The 21567-nt window shown below is 41.3% G+C and overlaps 1 protein-coding gene across 1 annotated transcript in view; it reads right to left on the reverse strand.

The window, feature by feature from the left end:
* PIEZO2 (piezo type mechanosensitive ion channel component 2) overlaps window positions 1-21118 on the reverse strand; it is a 316515-nt gene extending 295397 nt beyond the window's left edge. The window contains exon 1 of the mRNA XM_074847751.1: window positions 21055-21118. Within this exon, the coding sequence (XP_074703852.1) occupies window positions 21055-21118 (64 nt within the window). The remainder of the gene's footprint in view (window positions 1-21054) is intronic.
* Between the last annotated feature and the right edge of the window lie 449 nt (window positions 21119-21567).

The following is a 21567-nucleotide window of genomic DNA, read 5'->3' on the forward strand; positions in this document are numbered from 1 at the left end:
CTTTCACAGGCTGCAGCCTTCTCCACCAGAAAAATAGAGTAGCAGCTAGTAAATCTACTGTCAGATACCCTTGATCAAAACAGGATGCATAAGATATATGATTTAGTACTTCATAAAAGTTAAGGTGAATCCTTTTTTGCTGCTTAGCTGTGTTTGGCTTAAATGTAAATTCAGTTTTAGGTTTTGCATATATCAAATCAAAGCAACATGTTTACAGAAAACCATTCTAATCAGCCTACACCAGCATTCAAAGCTCTTCTAAGAGAACAGCTACAAAGAAAGAAGGAAAAAAAAAATCAATTTGTAGCAGAGCCTTAAGCTTCCCAGTAGAGACAAGGCTAAGGAGTCCCAAGAGCATTGCAGCCATAGCTACAATGGTTTATGTCATTTCAGTACTTCACAATTGTCCAGATAAACATGTGCCATTTTTCAAAAACAGTAACATGCAAGACTCTTAAAGCAAGTGTTTAAAAATTCTGCAGGTTTTCTCTCTGAAATAGATCCACCTTCAAGTTTTGCCTTAAAATGTTCATATTTTAAAGAAACTAGAAATAAGAAGGCAAAATTTACTATTTTGAAATATTATTAAAGAATCCTTATAATAAAACATACAGACAGTAAGTGAAACAGAAGACCCAAGAAACAAGCAACTTTTCTCTGTCTGAACAAAAAAAAGTAAATGTTGATAAATTAATTTCCACATTTTAAAAAAATCTATAAGAATTATAGATAGTTTCAGGCATGTACAGCATTTTATTAAATTTAAATTGATGCAGTGATATAATATGAAACACAGAACAAATGCGTTTGTGTGAATCCTTTTAGTTGGTGTATGACAGCACCACTTAATTATTTTTACATTTCCTGGAAGAAGAAACTTAAAGACCCAATTGCTGCACTAGTACAATAAGGTCATAACCCAGCGAGACATGAGATGACTAAAATAATGTTCCCAAGGAAAATCAAATTTCCTGAAAAATACAAGAATGTAGTTAATTTATAAAAAGTATCTCTATGTGGTCATGACATTGTTTCTCTTTTTAAAGTTGTTACAAAGCATATGAAAGAGCATATTTCTCTTAAAACAAAAAATAAAATACAATAACACAAAACTGAGCAGACTCAGACTCTGGGCAAGTGAACCACCAAACACCATTACTGGCTGACTTGGGCTGGTAAGACTGACCATGACTTTAACAAACCAGAGAGCCACTGACTCATAAAATGAGAATGTATTAGACATTGGCTCACTGCCTAATTCAGAGCTCGCTGCACCCAGCAACCTTGGGTTCCCTGTGAAATACAGCTAAGACGGAAGAATGAGACAGATCACCACTGCCCTAAGTGTCAAACCATGATAATTCAAACAGCCATCATGCACGAATGTTGACAGAGGAATGGGGGGTGGAGGAACCAGGAGCTCTCATCCAATTGAGGATGCAGCAGGGGTTGTCATGCCTGTAACACCCAGCACACCCCCAAGATTGTCAGAAGGGCAGCCTCTCTGAGCCATCAGCAGCCCCAAGGACCTGAGGCCTTGGCCTGGATTGCTGGGAGAGGCTCTCTGTGACAGACAGGAAGCCCCCATCTCTGCTGAGCTGATGGCCATGCGCATCATCTCCACAAGTGCTTAGCCCTGGGCACCAAGACCCTGCACCTGCTGAGGGACCACCATCCTTGCTGGTGGCAGCCCCCCAGCCCTCAGCCAGCCCACTGCATGCAACACTAGGACCATGTCTCAGGGACCGCACCAAGCCCGGCATGGGAAGCACAAGTTGGTCTGCGTCAGGCAGTTGCTCTACTTTGCTTTTTAAAGTCACTCCTCCCATAGCAACTCATACCACTACTTTGATCAAATTTGACAAGCCAGTCCTAGACTGTTGTAGCCATTACTTTGTTCTCTACCGTTCATCAGGCAGACTTCACATACCAAGGGGGTGTGAGGAGGAAGGACGGCAGCAGGAATGCAGACCACTGAGCATCCCAGAGAGCTCCATGGACCACAGAGTCCAAAGAAGGACACATGATGGAGAGATGAGCAGGAACAGAGAAGGAAACCATATTCAGGAATAACTTCTAGGATAAAACAAAAAATACACTAGAATAATAGTTTTGTTTATTTGTGTTTTTTTAATTTTTTTGGTTTTTTAAATTCAAGCCAGAATCAGTTGATTCCCAAAGAAGGTGGGTCTGTACCTCAGTCAAGTCACAACAGGTAAGAATATTTACAACAGATCCTTCCACAATTTCAGTCATCTCTGGGAAAAGCACATTACTCTGAACCGCACTAGAAGCTGATGTAAGTTCACAAAACCAGATCACGATCTCCACAGTAACACACTTCACCCCCTGAAATCAAAAAACAAGCCCAAAATATCAAATTCCATCTTCAATAATTTCCAGATGCATACATGTCTGTGCTCCCTCCTTTCAGCACCACCTCACATTTGTCACTTTTGATATCTCTTCTTGGGTGCCTGGTCATCCCTCAAATTGAGGCTCTTTGAAACATAGTAAATCTAACCTTTGTCTCTCTTTTGGATTTCCATTTCTGTTTTCACTGCCTGTTAGTTTGGATGCGATCTTTGATTCTGTATTTCTGCATCCCTTTTGCTACATTCAGTCTTTTATGGAAGTCCTGTCACTTCCTTCCCTGTCATTTCTAGGATTCATACCTTCTTGCTGGCCACCATCACTAATATACTTTCTACTGACACGTGTTATTTGCTGGTTTTATTATCGGTCTCCCAGCTGGCCTGGTTGGCTGTCTTCATCTTCCTAGACTGCTTCCAAACATCATTCATCTATTTGAACCCACCTACTCGTTTTCTCATTTCTCAAAAAAACCAGCCAGTGATTTCCTCTCTCTTTTCTATAAACACCTCCTATCCCATCTCTCACTCTACTAACATCTTCCTTATTCTCATTCTCTGTACTTACTCTTCGCTTAACAGCCCTTACCTGCCTGCCTTCAAATCCTTCATAAAATAGGCTAAGAATATTCTGAAACACATGATCTCATTACAATCACATTATTACATAATTATCTTCCTCATTAATGATTCTCTCCTGTGACATTCAGCAGGTCAGTAAATTGAATTCCATTTGTATTTCTTCAAATGTAACTCAATTTGCTTCCAGTGAAGGTCACTGTTTTTCTGGAGTCACACCAATACAATCCCTATAACCCAGGGTTTGCTCTTTCAGAAAAATAGCAAGCTTAGAAGCAGACCAGATCCCACATGAGGGCATGTGGTTTCTAAAGGGGAAAGGCAAAACACCAACAAAGTTACAGCTTCAAACGAATATTTATTCTTCTGAAATCTGTCCAAAACAACCGTCATCCATCTTGGTACATCTTGGCACTATGATCCACCTTGGTTCTTCACAAGAGCCTCACACAGGAAAAATGTTAGACATACATAAATATGATTAACCTCAGTATACATTAATAGCAAGGAAAATCATGCATAATACTTAGATAAGTATTGGACACTTCACTGTTCATCAGTATCTACAGTAACATCCACCACAGAACATGCGGCACTAGGCACTTGTCCTGCTCAGTTAATCTCTTCAGCAAAGTTGAGTAATTACGTTTACTCATTGTTGCCAAAATGATTAAATAAATTTTGTAACATAATCAGAAGGATCAGCCAGTGCACAATAACAGTAGAAGGATATAAAATATTTGTATCCCCATATAACTGAACAAAATAATCCAGTATTTTACTGTGGACTAAGGAAATCTGTTTAGCTGAAAGAGTTTCATTTCACCCACCAGGTACTTTAAATATACTTTCAAACGCCTCCTGTGTGTGTTCACATACCCTCTGGTTATGTAAAAAAGAAAGCCATTCCCACCACTAGACCTGAATTTTTAATATTCTGCTCTCTCACTCTTGTTTCAGAGACAGGATTTCCACACCCTTTCTCTCTAATGGCACCTGGGAGGATAACATAGGGTTATCTTCCACCTACCAATTTTAGTACTGGAGCAAACATTTATTTATACCTCTACTATGGATGTATAGCATTTACCACAAAAGTAAATAAGATCACTTCATGCAGTAAAACTAGGTACATCTACACTCTCACATTTTTGAAAGCCAATTTACTTCACTATGTCAAGGAACTCAGTAATGCCATGAAGACAACATAATCAGCAAGATAATCTGTTATTACTGCACAAAGGATGTAACTCAACTTCCCTCTGCAAAGTTTTGTTTTTTATAAGAGAAACAGTACAACTAGGAAGTTTATCTGGTGAAATTTCCACAAGCACTGTAAGAAGAACAAACAAACTAAAAACCCTTCTGAAATATTTTAACAGACAAAATCATTCACGAGTTGCTAAGAGAGAGATCTTCAGAAACACACTCTTCTCTCCACATTAATTCTCATGTATGTTTCTAGCAGACACTAGAAGACCAGGCAGATACTATGCCTGCTGACACTGAGCATCGGTGAAAGATGAAGCAGGTATCTGACCAAGAGCATGATTATTTTCTGCATGTGCTATGCTGTCTTTGACCCTCAACCCAGCAGATGTTTTCAACAGTACCAGCCATTTTCTGAACCATGCAAACTGCTTTCACAACTTTCCAGAATTACCCACAGCAAATTTCTCTCTCTCACATCTCTGTGAACATATTTATTCTCTTTACAATTTTTATTAGCTTGTTTCATCTCATTGAGCCAGCTAGCTCTTGCACAGAGACTTTGGATTTTCTAACACACCCATGCAGAGACCCTATGAATGCTAAATCCTTCCATTTCTACTTCCTAGGAAGCCAGCAAAAAATGTGATGCATATCATAGTCATAACCCCAATTTCAGATTTGTCAGGGTGCATTGAAAGTAACTACTTTCAAGTTACCAGAACTCCATCACGTACCTAAGAAACACATTTGGGGCTAAGTCTGACATTTGCCCCTGCCTGTTAAATAATGGCAAAGGATTCTGATTTCTCTTACAGAAGCATTATTTAAATTATTAGGATATAATTGTTTGATATTACCACTTTCAGTAATTCTGACTCAAATAAACCAGTCCTATTGCATCTTTGCTATAATTATTTTTAAATTATAAGACAGTTCAGGTATCATTACCCATTCTATATTTGACTAACATTATTTCCAAAAAAAGAAGATAGATGGTTACTGTGGGATGCTGACCACTCAAAACTCACAAGAAATCAATGCAAGATACAAAGATTCAAATACTACAAGGTCAAGGCCATTTGTATCAGAAATAGTGTGGCCAGCAGGACTAGAGAAGTGATCGTTCCCCTGTACTCAGCACAGATGGGGCCGCACCTTGAACACTGTGTTCAGTTTCGGGCCCCTCACTACAAGAAAGACATTGAGGTGCTGGAGCGTGTCCAAAGAAGAGCAATGAAGCTGGTGAAGGGTCTAGAGCACAAGTCTTATGAGGATCAGCTGAGGGAACTGGGGTTGTTTAGCCTGAAGAAAAGGAGGCTGAGGGGAGACCTCATCGCTCTCTGCAACTACCTGGAAGGAGGTTGTAGCGAGGTGTGTGTCAGTCTCTTCTCCCAAGTTACAAGCAATAGGACAAGAGGAAACAGTCTCAAGTTGCCCCAAGAGATATTTAGATTGGATATTAGGAAAAATATCTTCACTGAAAGGGTTGTCAAGCACTGGAACAGGCTGCCCAGCGAAGTGGTTGAGTCACTATCCCTGAAGGTATTTAAAAGATATTTAGATGTGTGGCCCTTAGGGACATGGTTTAGTGGTGGACTTGGCAGTGTTGGGTTAACAGTTGAACTTGATGATCTTAAAGGCCTTTTCCAACCTAAACGATTTGATTTGATTCTGAACACTTTTTATTATGTTACGTCTACCTTAGTAGTAATTTATCTTTTAGAAGCTATCTAAATATGTAATGAGCTTAATTATACTATAATACAAAACTGACAGACAGGGAGCTGGGACGAACTGCAATGAAAGAAGCAATCTCACACGGTTACCAACAAAAACACATAACGGAAAGTGGAAAGGAGGATATTAAATGATGGAGGCAATTTGCTTGTGTTTTTGTTCAGAACACTCAACATCCCTGAGGGCCCTGAGTCTGTTATTCTGGATACAACCAGACAGGAACAGCTAAAAAAATTAAAAAGAAGTTAAAAAGGCTAGCCACAAAGACTACTCTGCCAGCCTAAGGAATCTTTTTCCCTTGTTTGTGAGGAGAAATGATGATGTTACAGTCTGTGACAGCGATCCTTGAAGGGCAATGTTTTCTACCAGAATTTTGACAAAAAACAACATGAAACAAACAACTTCACTCTAATGTGCTAACAGCTCTGTGAACACCACTGATAGTATCTTCTCGTAGTGTTGATTAACCACTTCATGAGAGACACTCTTCTTCTCTTGTGCTCAAGACTGCATTCCTAATTTCTCTTTCTCCTCTATTTGTGCATACCCATGACATCATTAATTTATTGACATCATTTGTGGTCTTACACTAACCACAGACCACTACTGCTGACTTTGAGGCTGAATCTCAGATATTTCTTATTTTATGTATAAGGAACAATCTAATTAGATACAAACATGGCTCGGGAATGAAGGGAATGACAAGCTGATGATTAGTTATCTCAAGTTACATAACACAGCAACAACAGCAGTTTCTTTCAAATTTTGTTTTACATCTTCCTATGATTTACTCAACTATGTTAAGATGAGATGGCATGTTATATGTTATCTGATTCATGGAATGAAGATACTGGCCTTTCTGAGTAACCTTCTGGCACTGGCAACACTTGTTCTTGGACAATTGCCTAGGGAATCCTAGGGAATCATAACTTTAAAAAAAAAAAAAAAAAAAAAAAAAAAAGACATTTGTATCATACATTAAAGAATCTGCCGACCTGAAAAGTGATGTTTTAAAATCAATTAAGTGACCAATGTGCACCAATCCTAGCTACCAACATCAACATGTCAAAGAATAAAACTGTATCAATTCAAGTAAAAAAATGTTACTAACAGAATTAGTTACCTGGCCACATTTTAAATGCACCAGCTCAAGGAAAAAAAAAAAAAAAGTGTTATATGTGAAAACAGCATATGTTTACCTTGATTAACCTTACTATCTTTAGTAGTAATACAAGTTCGTAAAATGTTACTCTGCAGCATGCTCCTTCTCCTTACCTATGCAAGATTTGACTCACTCCTTATGCACATACGTGGGATGCAAACATTGTCAGGTCTGATTTGCAAAAAGGATGGGTATCCCCAGGCAAGCATGATTCAGTAGATTACATGGAGTCTGGCAATTCTGAGAGTAAGGCACATCTTCTCTAGTTCTTTTTCTACTCCCACATGCTAGGAGAGGTACACACACTACTTGCTAGAACATCAGAAATATTTGAACATTTTGGTTATACAATCTTTATAAAACTCTAAAGCTAAAATTCCCAATATTTCTAGACCACTTTTTAAAACACATGCTATCTTGATATTTCCCTGTACATATAAATATACTTTTTAAATGTTTTAAATTTAGAAAAGAAGGTGGTCTCGCAATAAAACACCACTTTGAGCAACATATGAAATAGGCTGCCAAATTAGACAACCAAAAGAAAATAATAACAGAGTGTGATGCTTCTGCAATTATATGTTCAGATGACACAGTACACATTTTATCTGTAGTGTTGCATGGGAGGTGGTGTTAATCTTTCAAAGAAGGGAAGGAGCAACAGATGCAGATGGTGAAAAATGCAAATGATAAGCTACAGGAAGACATGAGGACATTTCCCACAATTAGGACAGTTAACAGCATAAATAGCCCTCAGAAGAGTCTTCTGGGCAGCTACAGGTATACTACATCAGATATTGTTTTCCATGTTGAAATCATCTGTTAACTTAAGGGCAGACGTGTACAGAACAGGAGGAAAAACAGTAGTGACGTGTAACTTCTGATTTCAGTAACCTGCCTTTTATCAAATGAAGGCTAGCTATGCTACACGCAATGAACAGTTCAACTTTTCATATGGTTAAACTGCAACTTCCCCCATGCTTCTTATAGAATGAAAGAGGTTATGGAAGAGAATTTCCAATATACAGTAGGTTGACCCTCTAACGGCAGCACAGTTAACTAAACACAGTCAAAGAAATACATAAATCTTGCAGTTTTCAGGCAAAAATTTGGAAACCATTCTGCTGGATCTATAGAATTCAGTACAACTGATTCTGTGAATGACTAGGACCAAGTGTTTCATACATCCAAAACGCAAGCCAGCTTTTCAAATACTTGTTTCAAAATTGCAACCCAACAGTAAAATAACTACTGCTAAAAGTAATCTGTCAATACTACATGAGATGGAGATCATCTAGGAGAAAAGAATGCAGTACAGAAACATGCAGAACTGATTTTTTCCGGTGGTTTTAAAACAAATTAGCTGTCAGTGATTTGTAGAATAACAAGAAATACTGACTAATTAAAAATATTCAAGTTTGTGAGCATGATTGCTGGGAAAATAATGCCAATAATTTACTGGCTAGTTAGCCCCTTAGAGAATGCCAGCATTGGATAGTTCTTGAAATTGAGAAGAAATTGTGCTGGTCTTGTATTAATCCATCATTCTGTTCATTGCAAGTCAGTGACAGATACCTGTGCCAATGTTACAGAATAGCATTCATTAATACTCAGCACTTCCAGCTGAGAAACAGAAGTTCAATCTTTTTGAGCCTTTGGATGCACATTGTATGTGTTAAGACACAGCAGATCAGAACATACCCTACAGATACTGGCTGTGGTTAATTTATTTATTTTTAAAACCAAGAATGGAGAACTGTACTCTCTGAGATCTGAGGTACCAGTAAGTTTACAGAAAGACTGAAGAAACAATTCCTCACAGCAGGATTTCCAAGACCCACTGCTATACAGTTTAGAACCAAAACCCAAAAAACATAACCAGAACATCTTGAAGAACATACTTAGGCATCTACTTTTATGTGAGGAAAGTGGAGGATTTATTGTAAAGACTAAATACTTTGGTCCTTAAATCAAAAATGAGACAGAAATTAAAAAAAAAAAAACCAACCAACCAACCAATCACTGTGAGGCTAAGTACCAGAAGAGGTTGTAGAGCTCCATTCTCAGGTACTTTCAAAACCCAACAGGAAAAAGCCCTGAGCAATCATGTTTAAATTCACTGTTGCATCGAGCAGAAGATTGGAGAAAAGACCTCCTCAGGTGCCTTCCAGCCTGGCATGCTATGAAGTGGGAAACACAGAGACAGACCAGATCCCATCCTGTAATCACCCCAGAAACCTTGCAGGGGAGCAGCCAACCTCAACTGCTTCAAAAGAATGTATGAGAAATCCAAACCGAATAACTATGGAATTCCTTGCCCCACAGAACATTATTCTTTCTCCTCAAAACAGATGCTGGTTTCAGTGACTTAGCTATCTCATCCTTTTTGGGTTTTTTTAAACTGCTGCATTCTTATTTCAGTGTATTTCAACAGCAACTAACATGCATTAATTATGCAGGCAAGATACTCTGGTAATGAGACTTTCTTGTTCCTTCCAGTTTGCAGTATTGTGTAGCGCTGGAAAAATAGCGCTACTTTTCCATTTCAACGGCAACAGGAAAACAGTTTTCTCCACAGGGGGAAGAAACAAACGAATTCCCCCAACCACAGTAACAGTAAATACAGGCAGGAAATAACCTGATATCCTTCTGCAATTCTAGCAACTCCAACTGCTTCATCCTCCAGGACACGCTAATGACCATTTGGGACCATCTGCCATTTCCTTACTATTGCTAATATAGCTCATCACTGAGCAGCCGAGTTGTAGGAAACAAGATTTGTGTATTACCTCTGGTTTGCATTTTAATATAGACTTCTCCACAGGAAGGGATCAACTTAAGTGATTAGGCCAACCCTCATTTCTAGACCCTCAAAATGGCACAGCAGGGTTGTCTTACAGCCCTCGGTATGTCTTCATGCTATGATAAAAATGTACATATCAGGAGTGGCTTATTGAGGCTGCCAAAAGTTGACAGTGGCTTATTTCACATAAGGTTATTGTATCTTAAAGCAATTTTTGCTTAAAATCTCAGTGGTACAATAAACTGCAAGGATCTTTTTAAACACATATAAAAAGAGTATACTTACTTTTGTTTTCAACAAATTAACAAGAAATATATTTGTAGAGGTCTTCAAGCAACTGTGATGCTATATTTGCAGATGACAATGAAAAGCTGTGAGAAACAGGGTTTGATGTTTATGTACACTAATGGGCATGATGATTGAGTTTGTTGACTCAGTTCAATAAGAACAAATGGATGACAGGTTAAACACTACAAAAGGGTATTTTAAGATACATTATATCAATAAAATTGTATATATACACAGTATTTCTTGTATTTTGCCTCAGAGTATACACATAGACATTGTGTTTCAAGGTCAAACAAATCAAAAGATTAGAACTTGGGGAGGAAAGTTGTATTGGGTGGAGGAAGCGTAAAATAGGGTCAATTTTCTCAGACTTGGGACTTCTCTCATGACAAAGACATCACTTGCAGAAGAATGGTGGAAACTAAACATCACTGAACGCTAATCCTTCCAAACATTACAGGGCTCACTGTTAAGAGCAACCAGCCGTTAAACAAGGGGATGAAGTCAATTATTGGATTTATTTTGAAAGGAAGTGGGAGTACACTTAAGGCTTGTGTGGTACAGAGTAAATATGACTTGTGTGGCTGACTAGGTTTTTCTCCCCCAACCATTAGTGTCTCCTGTGCTGTATCTTAGGGAATATGAAGGTCGTTTCATCTGAGAGTAAGGAAACAGTGAAGCTCTGAGCTAAGCTGTACAATTTGCCATGCTTAACAAGCACGGCAGTAGGCTCACATAAGGAAGATTTACAAACACAATTACACCCCATGGAAATTAAAGGCCCCTCACAAGAAGCAAGAAGTGAAATGCATTTTTATAGTAATATGGACACATACCTTATTACCCAAGAAAGATCAAAGGTCCTGACCAATGTACCATACGGTAAGAAGAGCATGAAAGCTTAGGGAAAGAAAGATGTGTCACGTTAGGGAAGAAGGAGAAACTCATTTATCTAGAAGTAAATCACAAAGAGTTCCCCTAATCAGCAAATGTATGAAAATAGTTAATAAAACATCTTTAAAACCACAGGAGAGGCTTTTGTTCTGTTCTGTTAGAAGAGACCTGATCAGACTTCAGAAGAAAACAAACAACAACGTCAGAGACAATGTGACATCCAAGTCTATATACAGGTTTATAAGAAGAAACGTAGTGAAAAGCATGAACTATGGAGATTATCATCTTTCCAGTTGAAACATATTTTCACAAAGAGACAGACACGGTATCACACTGGGGTGTTTTTTGCTCAATTATACACTGAAATGATGGAAGAAAGTGCTAAATTTTACCAGAAGCCTTGTTTTTAAGAACAGAGCAACGGCATTTTATCCAAAGTGTTTTTTTAAAGCGGCTGGTTATTGATTTTCTTTTGATTTGGAGAAAATAAGCTATGGAAGTGGTATTTCTTATTTACATAGCACTATACTGCAAATACATATGCCTAGCTCACAAATAAGAGAGATGGGTCATACTTCACAGAACTTTGTTCTCTAAATTAAACAGTAATCTGACATGTGTTAAATGTCTAGAGAAGAAAGAAGGAAGAGGAAGAATCAAAAAGATCATGCAGCTTCTCTGGCTGGCAGCACATGTATCACAGCAGAATTTCTTTGACCGACAGCACTACAACCTGAAGAAAACAATTTTATAATCTAGCATTTAGAAAAGGTGTAAATATTTCTCTATGATTTTCTACACAGAAACATACAATTATTGCCATCAAAGAAAATTATGATGTTATCAATGACTCATGCAAAAATATAAAAAGTAATTTTAATTCCATGCTTGCAACTGAAAGTGCACTCCTTCTAAAACATGCCCTGCAATACACATGTCCCAGAAAGTCTGGTCTCTAAAGTTTCAAAAGGTTAAAACATGTTTCCTTTAGGTTGTTGTCTGGTAGAAGTGGATGTAATCATGTATCAAAAAATGCAGTGGTTATTAAGGAATGTAATAGGATAGGTCTTTAAAATTCTAAGCAGTGAGTGAAGGACCAATGAATTGAAACACATTTTAGCAATCGCATTACAGCTATGAATACTGTTTAACAATACTCTCATAGAAGTAGGCCAACAAAATGAAAACATGAGCTCATATTTATTTATGGCAGTAAAAGTTTTCTACATAAATCAGGATTTATGGAGACAAATTTTCCTCACTTGCCTTTGGCTTAGGAATTAATCTATTCTCAAGTGACCAGGAAACTGCTATTCTGAAAGATGTCATAAAAAGCCACAAATATAACAAGGGAAGTAAAACACAACACAAACAGGTGCAGCCACTATGCAAACATTTTGCATGTTCCAGACATTTTCCAATATATGAGCATGTGTTACAATGAAATTCAGAGTAAATGTCACTGTACTTGCTTGCTAGAGGTTAGCAGGTCATCTCCTAGGCAAGCAAATCAACAATATCAGTGACACATAATGCTGTAACCAGCATCACATTTTACAGTTGGAGATTTATCAATTTGGGGAAAGGCGTACTTTCAGATTACAAGGTTGGGGATACACTGGCTATCCAATATGTTTCACTGATCATTCCCTTCTGAGCCTTTGCAACCTCAATCTGCATTTCACAAAAGCTAAACTAAAGTTAAAGGCCAAACATATACTTGCAACTTGGAATACACAACTGCTAGCAAAAGGAGTTCAATGTTCCTCAAATTAGCCAGGAGCTAATTTCTCTAATAGCATGTCTTTTACCAAAAAAACCCATGAGCATACAGTTTATTGAGTGGTATTATCATGACTAGGGAAAAGACAGCACTTGTTTAGCATCTCTTTACCCACATAGTATCCCTCAGAACAGTGAGAGTTCAGAACACACCCCTTTATCTGTTAAGGAAATAATTTTCAGTCTCCCATGCAACTTCTGAACAAGGGGCACAATTGACCCTCACTCTAATACCACTTAAATACTTCAGGTTTAAGTTATGGTTCTGTCAAGCTGCATTAACAAATCAGTGGCTTGGACACAGTAGACAGAGTATGTAATGTCTGCAATTCCGCACTTTATAATATTTTGCCAAAAAGGGAGTGATCAGTGTATCACTCACAAACACACAGACTCACTTCTTTAAGTTTTACTTCATTTCCAAAAGAGCCTCCAAACTGAAGACTACATGAATGAGCTCAGAGAAGTGCTACGCTCTACTCTCTAATGATTCAAATTGTAAAAATACAGTGTCCTAAAACTCTTTATTTATGGGAAAGGCAGATTTACATAATCCTCATCCCTTTCTCTTCAGAACTGGACAATTGATAGGAAACTCAGAGCTGTTAATTTCTACAGTTAATCTTAACGGTTGATTTTATGTCTTGCAAATGTTATTCTAAAGTGTTAGGGTAAATAGAACACTAGACTGTTGTTGATTTAAGTGATTATACATACTTTTTCCCATCCAAAGGATTATTTACTAAGGCAACAAACTGAAAACGAATTAAAGAGTACTCCTTTTTATTCAGGGTGGATTTCACCCACAGAATTCATTGCTACAGGATATTATCAAAGCTAACACTGCAGCTTGGAATTAAAAATACAAAAGAAATTAAGATACAGAATAGCAACCTTAATGTGACATTCAGGTTTTACAACTGCCTACTCAAGACGGGAAATGGACAGGTAGACTCTCAGGAGAAGAGAAGTGCATTAATTCAACCACATCCTGAACGTAATGCATCAAAGGATACACTTCCAACAAGCACACCAAAATAAAGGTATTATATAATTCAACTCATGGACTTTTTTTTTATAATATTCAAAATCTTAAGATGGTTCATCTGACAAAACAAACCCCAGTATACCAGTTTCTCTCAGTACAAGAATAAGACAACTCTGTCACTAATGTTCCTGACAGCAACACCTGCACTTTTTATGAAAATTTATGTGCATGGTGCCAGCCTCTGACCTGCTTAGCTTCAAAGATCTGTCAAGATGACAGCATGAAGACCTGTGACCACCACAAAAGTAATGTTACAGAAAACTTTTACCCTAGAAAACAAACCTGAATTGATTTAGTTACAAATATTGATCAATGTGCTGCAGCACAAAGAACCCTCACTATACAGCCTTTTACTAGCTTAGCAAGTCATACTTACAGTATCTTTAGAAGTGCCTAAAGATATTACAAAGGCTTGTACAGTCTACTTGACTACATGTACTCTTTCACCAATTAGCACTTGCTAACATCATTCTCCATGATAGAAAGCAAACAGCCTGTTTCTTAGAGTGCTGCAGTCCAACAGGAGAAAGTAGTCACTGATGTTCTTCAAGAGAAACATTATCCTGAAAATAAGATCCTTCAGCTTCACAAGGGCTATCATTTCAATGTGACAAGAGAAAAGAGATGTAAAGAAGAAAAACTGGAGTGCAAACACCCAGCAGCTTTACATGCATGTGAAAAGGATTTTACTGGTATGAAGGAGCACATTTGAAGTCCCTCTCAGATATGATCCATTTAATGATATTCCTTTCCAAGAGTCCTTTTAGCAATGTCAGCCATTCTGATCTGCTTTTGCCAGCATTTGCAACTCCACTACTCCAACTGACATGGTGGTAAAGCTGCCGCTCAAAATTATTTTAGTGCTGTAGTCGTGAAAACAGTTGCACTCAGTTCCCCCCGCCTGCTGTCTGACAGTTTTTGTTTCCCACATTTTTGGACTTTTAGCAAACTACCTGAAATAAAAGACCACTGTGGCTACACATGTACAGGTGCAATAACAGTACCATTCTCTTCCTCGACCTCCCTCAGAAACATCCTCAGAAAAAACGAGTTATCTGTTCCAAAAACACGTATAGTAGTGCATTTCATGCTATGATTTGACTGCTCTGATTAAAAAAACAGAACATGGCTCAGTGTTGTACCTGCAGTTTAAAAGACAGAGAGGGAATTTCATGCATGACACGATTTGCAACTGATACCTATGAGCTCCAGCACTACAAATAAAGGATTCAAATGCTTTCCAGTTCCTACAGTCACCAGGCAAGTTGTTCACTTTCTCTAAGTAACTCTCTCCAATCAGCTGCCTCCCACTGATTTCCGTTCCCAAGTTCAATACTGTCTGTGGAACAAGCTACCTACCAGGCAAGCCCTAAGCCTTGCAAATTTATAGGTTCTGCTTTTATTTCATCTTAACCATTAAGTGGATAAATAACTAGAGATGGTAAGAACTTAAGGAGTGATGTTTTATTCCCACTTTTTGTGGGATGCATCTTTAAATAGAGTTTCCCAGCCTGTGTGCTAGGGGGAACCAGAGGCAGTCAACCCAAGACGGCTGTTAGAGAAGAGAGACAGCATCGTGCTTGCAGGCGAGTGCTGCCTCCCCTCTCTCCCCAAAACACTTTTCTCCGGATCTTAATTGACCTAAGATGGAAGCCACAGAGACTGAAATGACATATGCGTTTTATGCACAAGAAATTCTAACCCTGTGCCTACAAGCCTGGAAAATGTTGCTCCTGCAAGGTTGTATATATTTCTTCCCCTTGACACCTTTCACCTGCTCACACTGAACTAGGCAAAACTTCCTTTCATAAAAGAAGACAGATACATTTCTAAAACATTTGAAGAGGGGAAGGAAACCCAACACCCATCTTAGGATCTCTTGTGCAAACTGGCATCCAAGTTAATTTTTTTTTCAGCATGCTACCCATTAAGGGGTTCCTAGACTTTTTGTTGCTGTGACTAACATTTTTATGAGTGTTCTGGGACAACAACAGAGTTTTAAAATGTAACAGGAAGCCTATGTGAATCTCTCTCATGCTGTTCCCTATCATTCTTCTCAGTACATCATAATAAATATTCCCCAATGCCACCATAATGAAAAAAAAAAACCCACAACAGTTTGATCTTTCTTTGCCTTCTTTTCAGTAACTGGCCAATTTTAGAGCATAACAAGCAGCACTCTTGCTGCCTATGCAAAGTTTATTTCAACTTTAAAAATATGTCAGTGTTTTAGATATGTATATATACATACATATCCACATATATAGAGTCACACACAACGTCAGTACGCAAATTACTCTCTAGTCCAAACGGTCCCGCATCACAACTCGCTTTGTCATCACCTTGACATCACCTGTACAGACTGACACATAAAAATCATTCAGTCACCTGAAAACTGCAAAACAATGTCATATTGTACTATCATTTTGAAACAACCACCTCCAGTGAAATTAACAACAAGCACCCAAAAAATAATATTCCAAGCATGGCATCATTCACTGCCCCCACAGAGTTGCCTTAATATTACAAAGTTGATCAACTCGTTCTGTCTATGGAAAATGTGAATAGTAATAATTCCAACCCTCAAAACATATAGGGAGGTACTGGATTCTGAAATACTCTTTAAAGCACATACTTTTAATAGCATTTTAGTACCCATTAACATAGTAATGAAGATATTTCCCTCCAAAGTTTTCACCAATACTTGTTAATTTGGGGATAAAAGTCAAAGAGCACCCAAGCCTGCCGGAATCTACTTTTTCCTTCCAAGGCAGAACAAGGACCTCAGTCCCACTGAGACACTTCCAACAATTGAGTACACGTGGTTTTGAAAATACTGTGTATGTTTCAAAAAAATATTCTCTGTAACACATTACTTATATTCTGAAGAGATGACCATTCTGATTCATTCAGTACCATTCTGATTAATCACGGTCACTGAAAGGAGAAGAAAAAGCAATTCCCGCTATATACCAGTTCAAAGATTCGGCTTGAAGAAACAAGTGAAAACTTCCAACTAGTATCTGAACTCTGTCGCCTACAAAAACTTTAAAGTATTTTCTTTTTACCTGACATCACTTACCAAACACTGATACCTGTGCTCACCCTCTCAAAAAAGCCCCAACTTCTTAGAAACTCCTACAATTCTTACTTCATCTCGGTCAAAATTCAGGAGTTCAGAAAGCAAGTGTAACTTCTCAGAAGGGCTTGGGCCAGGCAGCTAGCTCACCGAAGACGATTTGCTGGTAATATGCAATCCAGCCAGCAGCATCACTCAAAAACCAGAGAAAGCTGTTCTCTCTAAGCATTTCTTTCCCAGCACCCCATTTGAAAATAATAATATTTTGCTTAAAAGAAAACTAATAAATTGTGTGTGAAGTAAAACAATTGGAAGCAGAATAATTAAAAATTGTTATCAAGTGATGTAAACCACAGCTTTGTGGTTCAAGTTTATAAACCAAAGAAAGCAATTAGCAAAAGATTGCTCTGATGCCTTACTTCAGAGAGACAAATCACATTTTGCGTGTTTCACGTTCATATGAGTAACAAAAAAAGACAGGTTCATGCCAAGGCTCAAGCTTTAAAAAACAAAACACAAAAAGCCCACTTCCCACCACCAGTGCCAAAAGCTACCTCTCCTCCATTTTCTTATTTGTTTTTTCAGCACTGTACCACTATGATGCAGGAAAACATCACATTGCAGTAATCTCACTAAAAAAAAAAAAAAAACAACCCCAACAGATCCAACTCTCTCTGTTTTAATATGGAACACAGTACTTTATTTGCAAGGAAGTTTCACATTACTGTGAGTTGTCATTTAAGCTCTACGTCCGCATCAGACTGAACACAAATTTTTATCATGAAAATAACACGATAGTGGATCAACTCTTAAGTCATAAGCCTACAATCAGCGTTTGCTTCTTCAAAGTCTTTCATTTTTTACATGTTAAATTTTCTGTCTTCAACAGACACTTAAGACATGTCATTCCTGAGCATTAAATGGATACATCTAGGCTTACCTGCACAAGATTACACTCATCAGTGCTACAGATCTGATCCTAAAAAATTCTTACAAGGAATTCTGTTTTCTCAGTTACATGGTACTTAATCAGTGCTTGGAAAGTATTTCATACCAGCAAGTTATCTTTGCATTAGTATATAGTTTTACTTACTTTTAAAAGAAAGTATTTAAAGTATTAAGGATTTAAAGCATTAACCATTTTTAAAGTATTTAAAGAATCACCTTTTAGCTTAGCAGATGTGTTAGCAGATGTGTTATTTTTAATGAGTTTGCCACAGCTGCCTTTGCCTCACACACCTCGTCAGGGCTCTCCAACCTTGTTACTTTCTACTCTTAGAAACAGAAAGGCAAATTATATCACAAGAAACTACAGTAATCTAGCATTTTAAAAGCACACAAGCACAGATTCTGAACCAAAAGAACAACTCTGTATTTCCACCCTTTTAGCACTGCCAGACACATTTACTGCCCAGACAGGGGTAGGAGACACAAGGCATCACTCTGCGCAGTGAGTCCTCGTGGCAGCTTTTCAGCTGCGGATGTAACCTCACCGTAAGTCATACAAAAAACCATCACTGTGATATATGAGCTCTAAAAAGCCTTTTTCCAGAAGCCCATGAAACACTTCCTTGATGCTTTGGAAAGGAGGAGAGCATTGGCTCAGGGATAACTCAGGTGCAGACACAAGAGAAGTGGAGAAGTGAAGCAGGCTGAACTAGGTTTCACCTTAGTGAGGACTCTGCTAACAGCTTGTAAAGGGGAAAAGAATAACACCTACAGACACAGTAAATTAAGGTAAGAGAAAAGCTGTTTTGTCAGCTGTTTACTGATTCCTCTCTCAAATCCAACTGAACAAGATCACTAGGTCCAAAACCAAGAGCTCCGCAGTGGGATTTCTTTTTCATCCTCAAGATGGGAAGTCCCTCCTTCAGGTTTTATATTTCTATTAATCTTCAGAGGAGTAAGATTTACGACCATAAGCAATTCATGACAACATCAGTTCTCATCTGTGGAGGGATTACTGCAATGCGAAAGTACCTCTGCATTACTAAATATCAGGAATCAGGACAGCAAAACAATTTTATCTCAACTTGTTTTGGTACAGAAAGAGTTTGGCAAGAACCAGACTGAGCACCCGACAGAACAATACCTCTACTATTTTAATACCACGGGTAGATATTATGTTATATTATTAGAGTATATTATTAGAGTATATTAGAGTATATTATTAGAATAATAATATAATTCCACCTGAACACAATTTATTTTCTAGAATCTTTCCTTCTCCCCATGTGACTTTCCAGCAATTTCATCCTCACCCATAATCCAACCATCTTTCACAAGTGTAAAGAAAATATGGATGAGGCCCAACAGGTTTCAAGCAAGGGGTGCCCTGTGCCCAACCCTGGCATTGAAAGACCTGTGTGGTACCCGCACCCCTTGGCCTCGAGGGCAACCCACCGCCTGCCCCATCCACCAGCACCCAGCTCCTCCGCACCCAGCGTTCCCACACACCGGCCACAAAGGCACCCACACCCGGTCGCACAGGGACGGCATCAAAGCAGGCAGGGGCCCCTCACCTGCTGCCGTGGGCCTGGGGAACCGTGGCCTCCCCAGCCCCAGCGGTGGCCACTGAGAGCAGAGCTGGGCACCTGCAGGGAGGCCACGGGCTTTGGAACGGGGGTGCAGGTGCTGGCGGCAGGCTGGAAAGCTGCCTCCGTCTCACCCTTTGTAGAAGCCTGCTAACAGGACCCACCACACCACCTCAAGCAAAACGATGGGGGAAAAAAATGAATTTTCACTCCCAGTCTGTGCAAGCAAGAGGGGCTGCACACCGCGAGGCACCAGGGAGCGACCCGGGTCCCGCATGCCCCTGGCGGGGCTGAGGATGGGGTCCGCGTCCTTCCCGAAGAAGTCAGAGGCAGCGGAGGGCACCTGGGGCGAGAGCGCGGGGCACCCCCCGGGCAAGCTGCAGGGACGATGCTGAGATCGAGCGGCCTTGGCCGGGCCACCACGGGGTTTGTCAAGGGCAAAGGCTGCGTGTTTCAGAGGTGGGCGGGGGGGGAGACGCTGGGCAGCCCTGTCCTGGGCGGCCGGCGAGGCCCCACGGAGAGCTGCAGCCCTGCAGATGGGTCTCCCACAGCCACCGCGTTGCGCGCAGAGCTCCGCGCCGCTCCGCGCCGCCGGGAAGGGGCTGGCGCCGGCCGGGACCCGGCCCGGGAGCCCCGCGGCGGCCGCGCAAGGTGCGGCCGGCACCGCTCCGCCGCCCGCGGAGGATGCGCGGGGCGGCGCGCCGAGGGGGTGGTGGGCACCAGCGCCGAGCCCCCGCTTTCCCCACGCCCGCCCCGCAGCCCCGGCGGGCACCGGCCCCGGCCGAGCCGCGCTCCGCAACCGCGGCTTTCGCGGCGAGCCGGCCGTCCTACCCATCTAAAGTGTAATCGTTGCTTATTCGGAATTTTATTTTCAAATTGTGCGGAGGGCATGGATTAATATTAACATATTCACCCATGGCTGGACACCACAGTTCTCCATCCAAAAATAATTCGTTTCTTGGATGGCCGCCTGCTAAGTAACGCGATTTAATAAACTGAAATTTCTCTCTCTCAAAATAAGAAAAATCTCCCTCCTGGAAACCTCTGTAAATGAGAGAACTTGCTCCTTCTGACAGACCCTCACTCCCCGCTTTTACAGAGCACCCCCGAAAGCCTGACACGGCATATGAACCCGAATGCCCGGAGGCCGAGCACTGCACCCTCCTTTCTCTCACGCCTGCCCCGGGGACGCGGGGCGACGCGGGGCGTAGGAGCCAGCGGCAGTTTTTCCGAGCGAAGAGCCGCGGAGCCCCGCGCAGCGCCGCGCAGCCGGTGGGCGGCAGCGAGCCGAGCCCCGCCACACGTGCGAGCCCCGCACCCCCGGGCGGACAGCAACAACAACAACAACAAAAATTAATAATAACAACAACAAATAGCTAAGAAATCGGGGGGAGCTGCGAATTTTAAAGTTTCTTGGGGAAACAGAGGAATGTGGGAGCCGCCGCGAGGCAGGAGAGCGGAGCATCTCCCGAGCCGCCGGCCCGGCGGGCGGCGAGGCCGGTCCCGCGGCCCCGGGACGCGCACCCGCCCGGCGACCCACCGACGGACGGAGGGAGGGACGTACCGGCAGTCAGGCACACGGGCAGCAGCAGCCGGAAGGTGAGCCCGCACACCACCTCGGTGGCCATCGCGGCGGGGCTGGAGAGCCGTCCCTCTCTGCGCGCCCCCGCCGCTCCTAGGTCCGCCGGTGCGCGGAGCCGCCGCGGCGGCGGAGCATCGCCCGGCCCCCTCCTCCTCCTCGCCTCTCGCCTCCCTCTCGCCTCTCGCCTCGCCTCAGCCGCGCCGCCTCACGCCTCCCGCCGCATCCCGGCGGCAGCCCATGCACCCAGCGCCGCGCCGCACCCCCGGCCCCGGGGCACGCACACGCCCGCCCCCTCGGGGCTCCCCCCACCGCCCCCTCCCGCCCTCCTTCCTTCCCTCCGCCGGCAGCGCGGAACGGGACGCACACCCCCCCCCCCCCCCTTTTCCCTTTCCCTTCCCTTGCCCAGCCGGCGGCACCCCACGGCGCGCCCCGCGCGATCAAACTTCCCCACGCCCCGCCCCGACGGGGCCGGGCCGCGCCACGCCGCGAGGGGGC

The sequence above is a fragment of the Strix aluco genome, chromosome 1, assembly GCF_031877795.1.
Source record: "Strix aluco isolate bStrAlu1 chromosome 1, bStrAlu1.hap1, whole genome shotgun sequence".
NCBI lineage: Eukaryota > Metazoa > Chordata > Aves > Strigiformes > Strigidae > Strix > Strix aluco.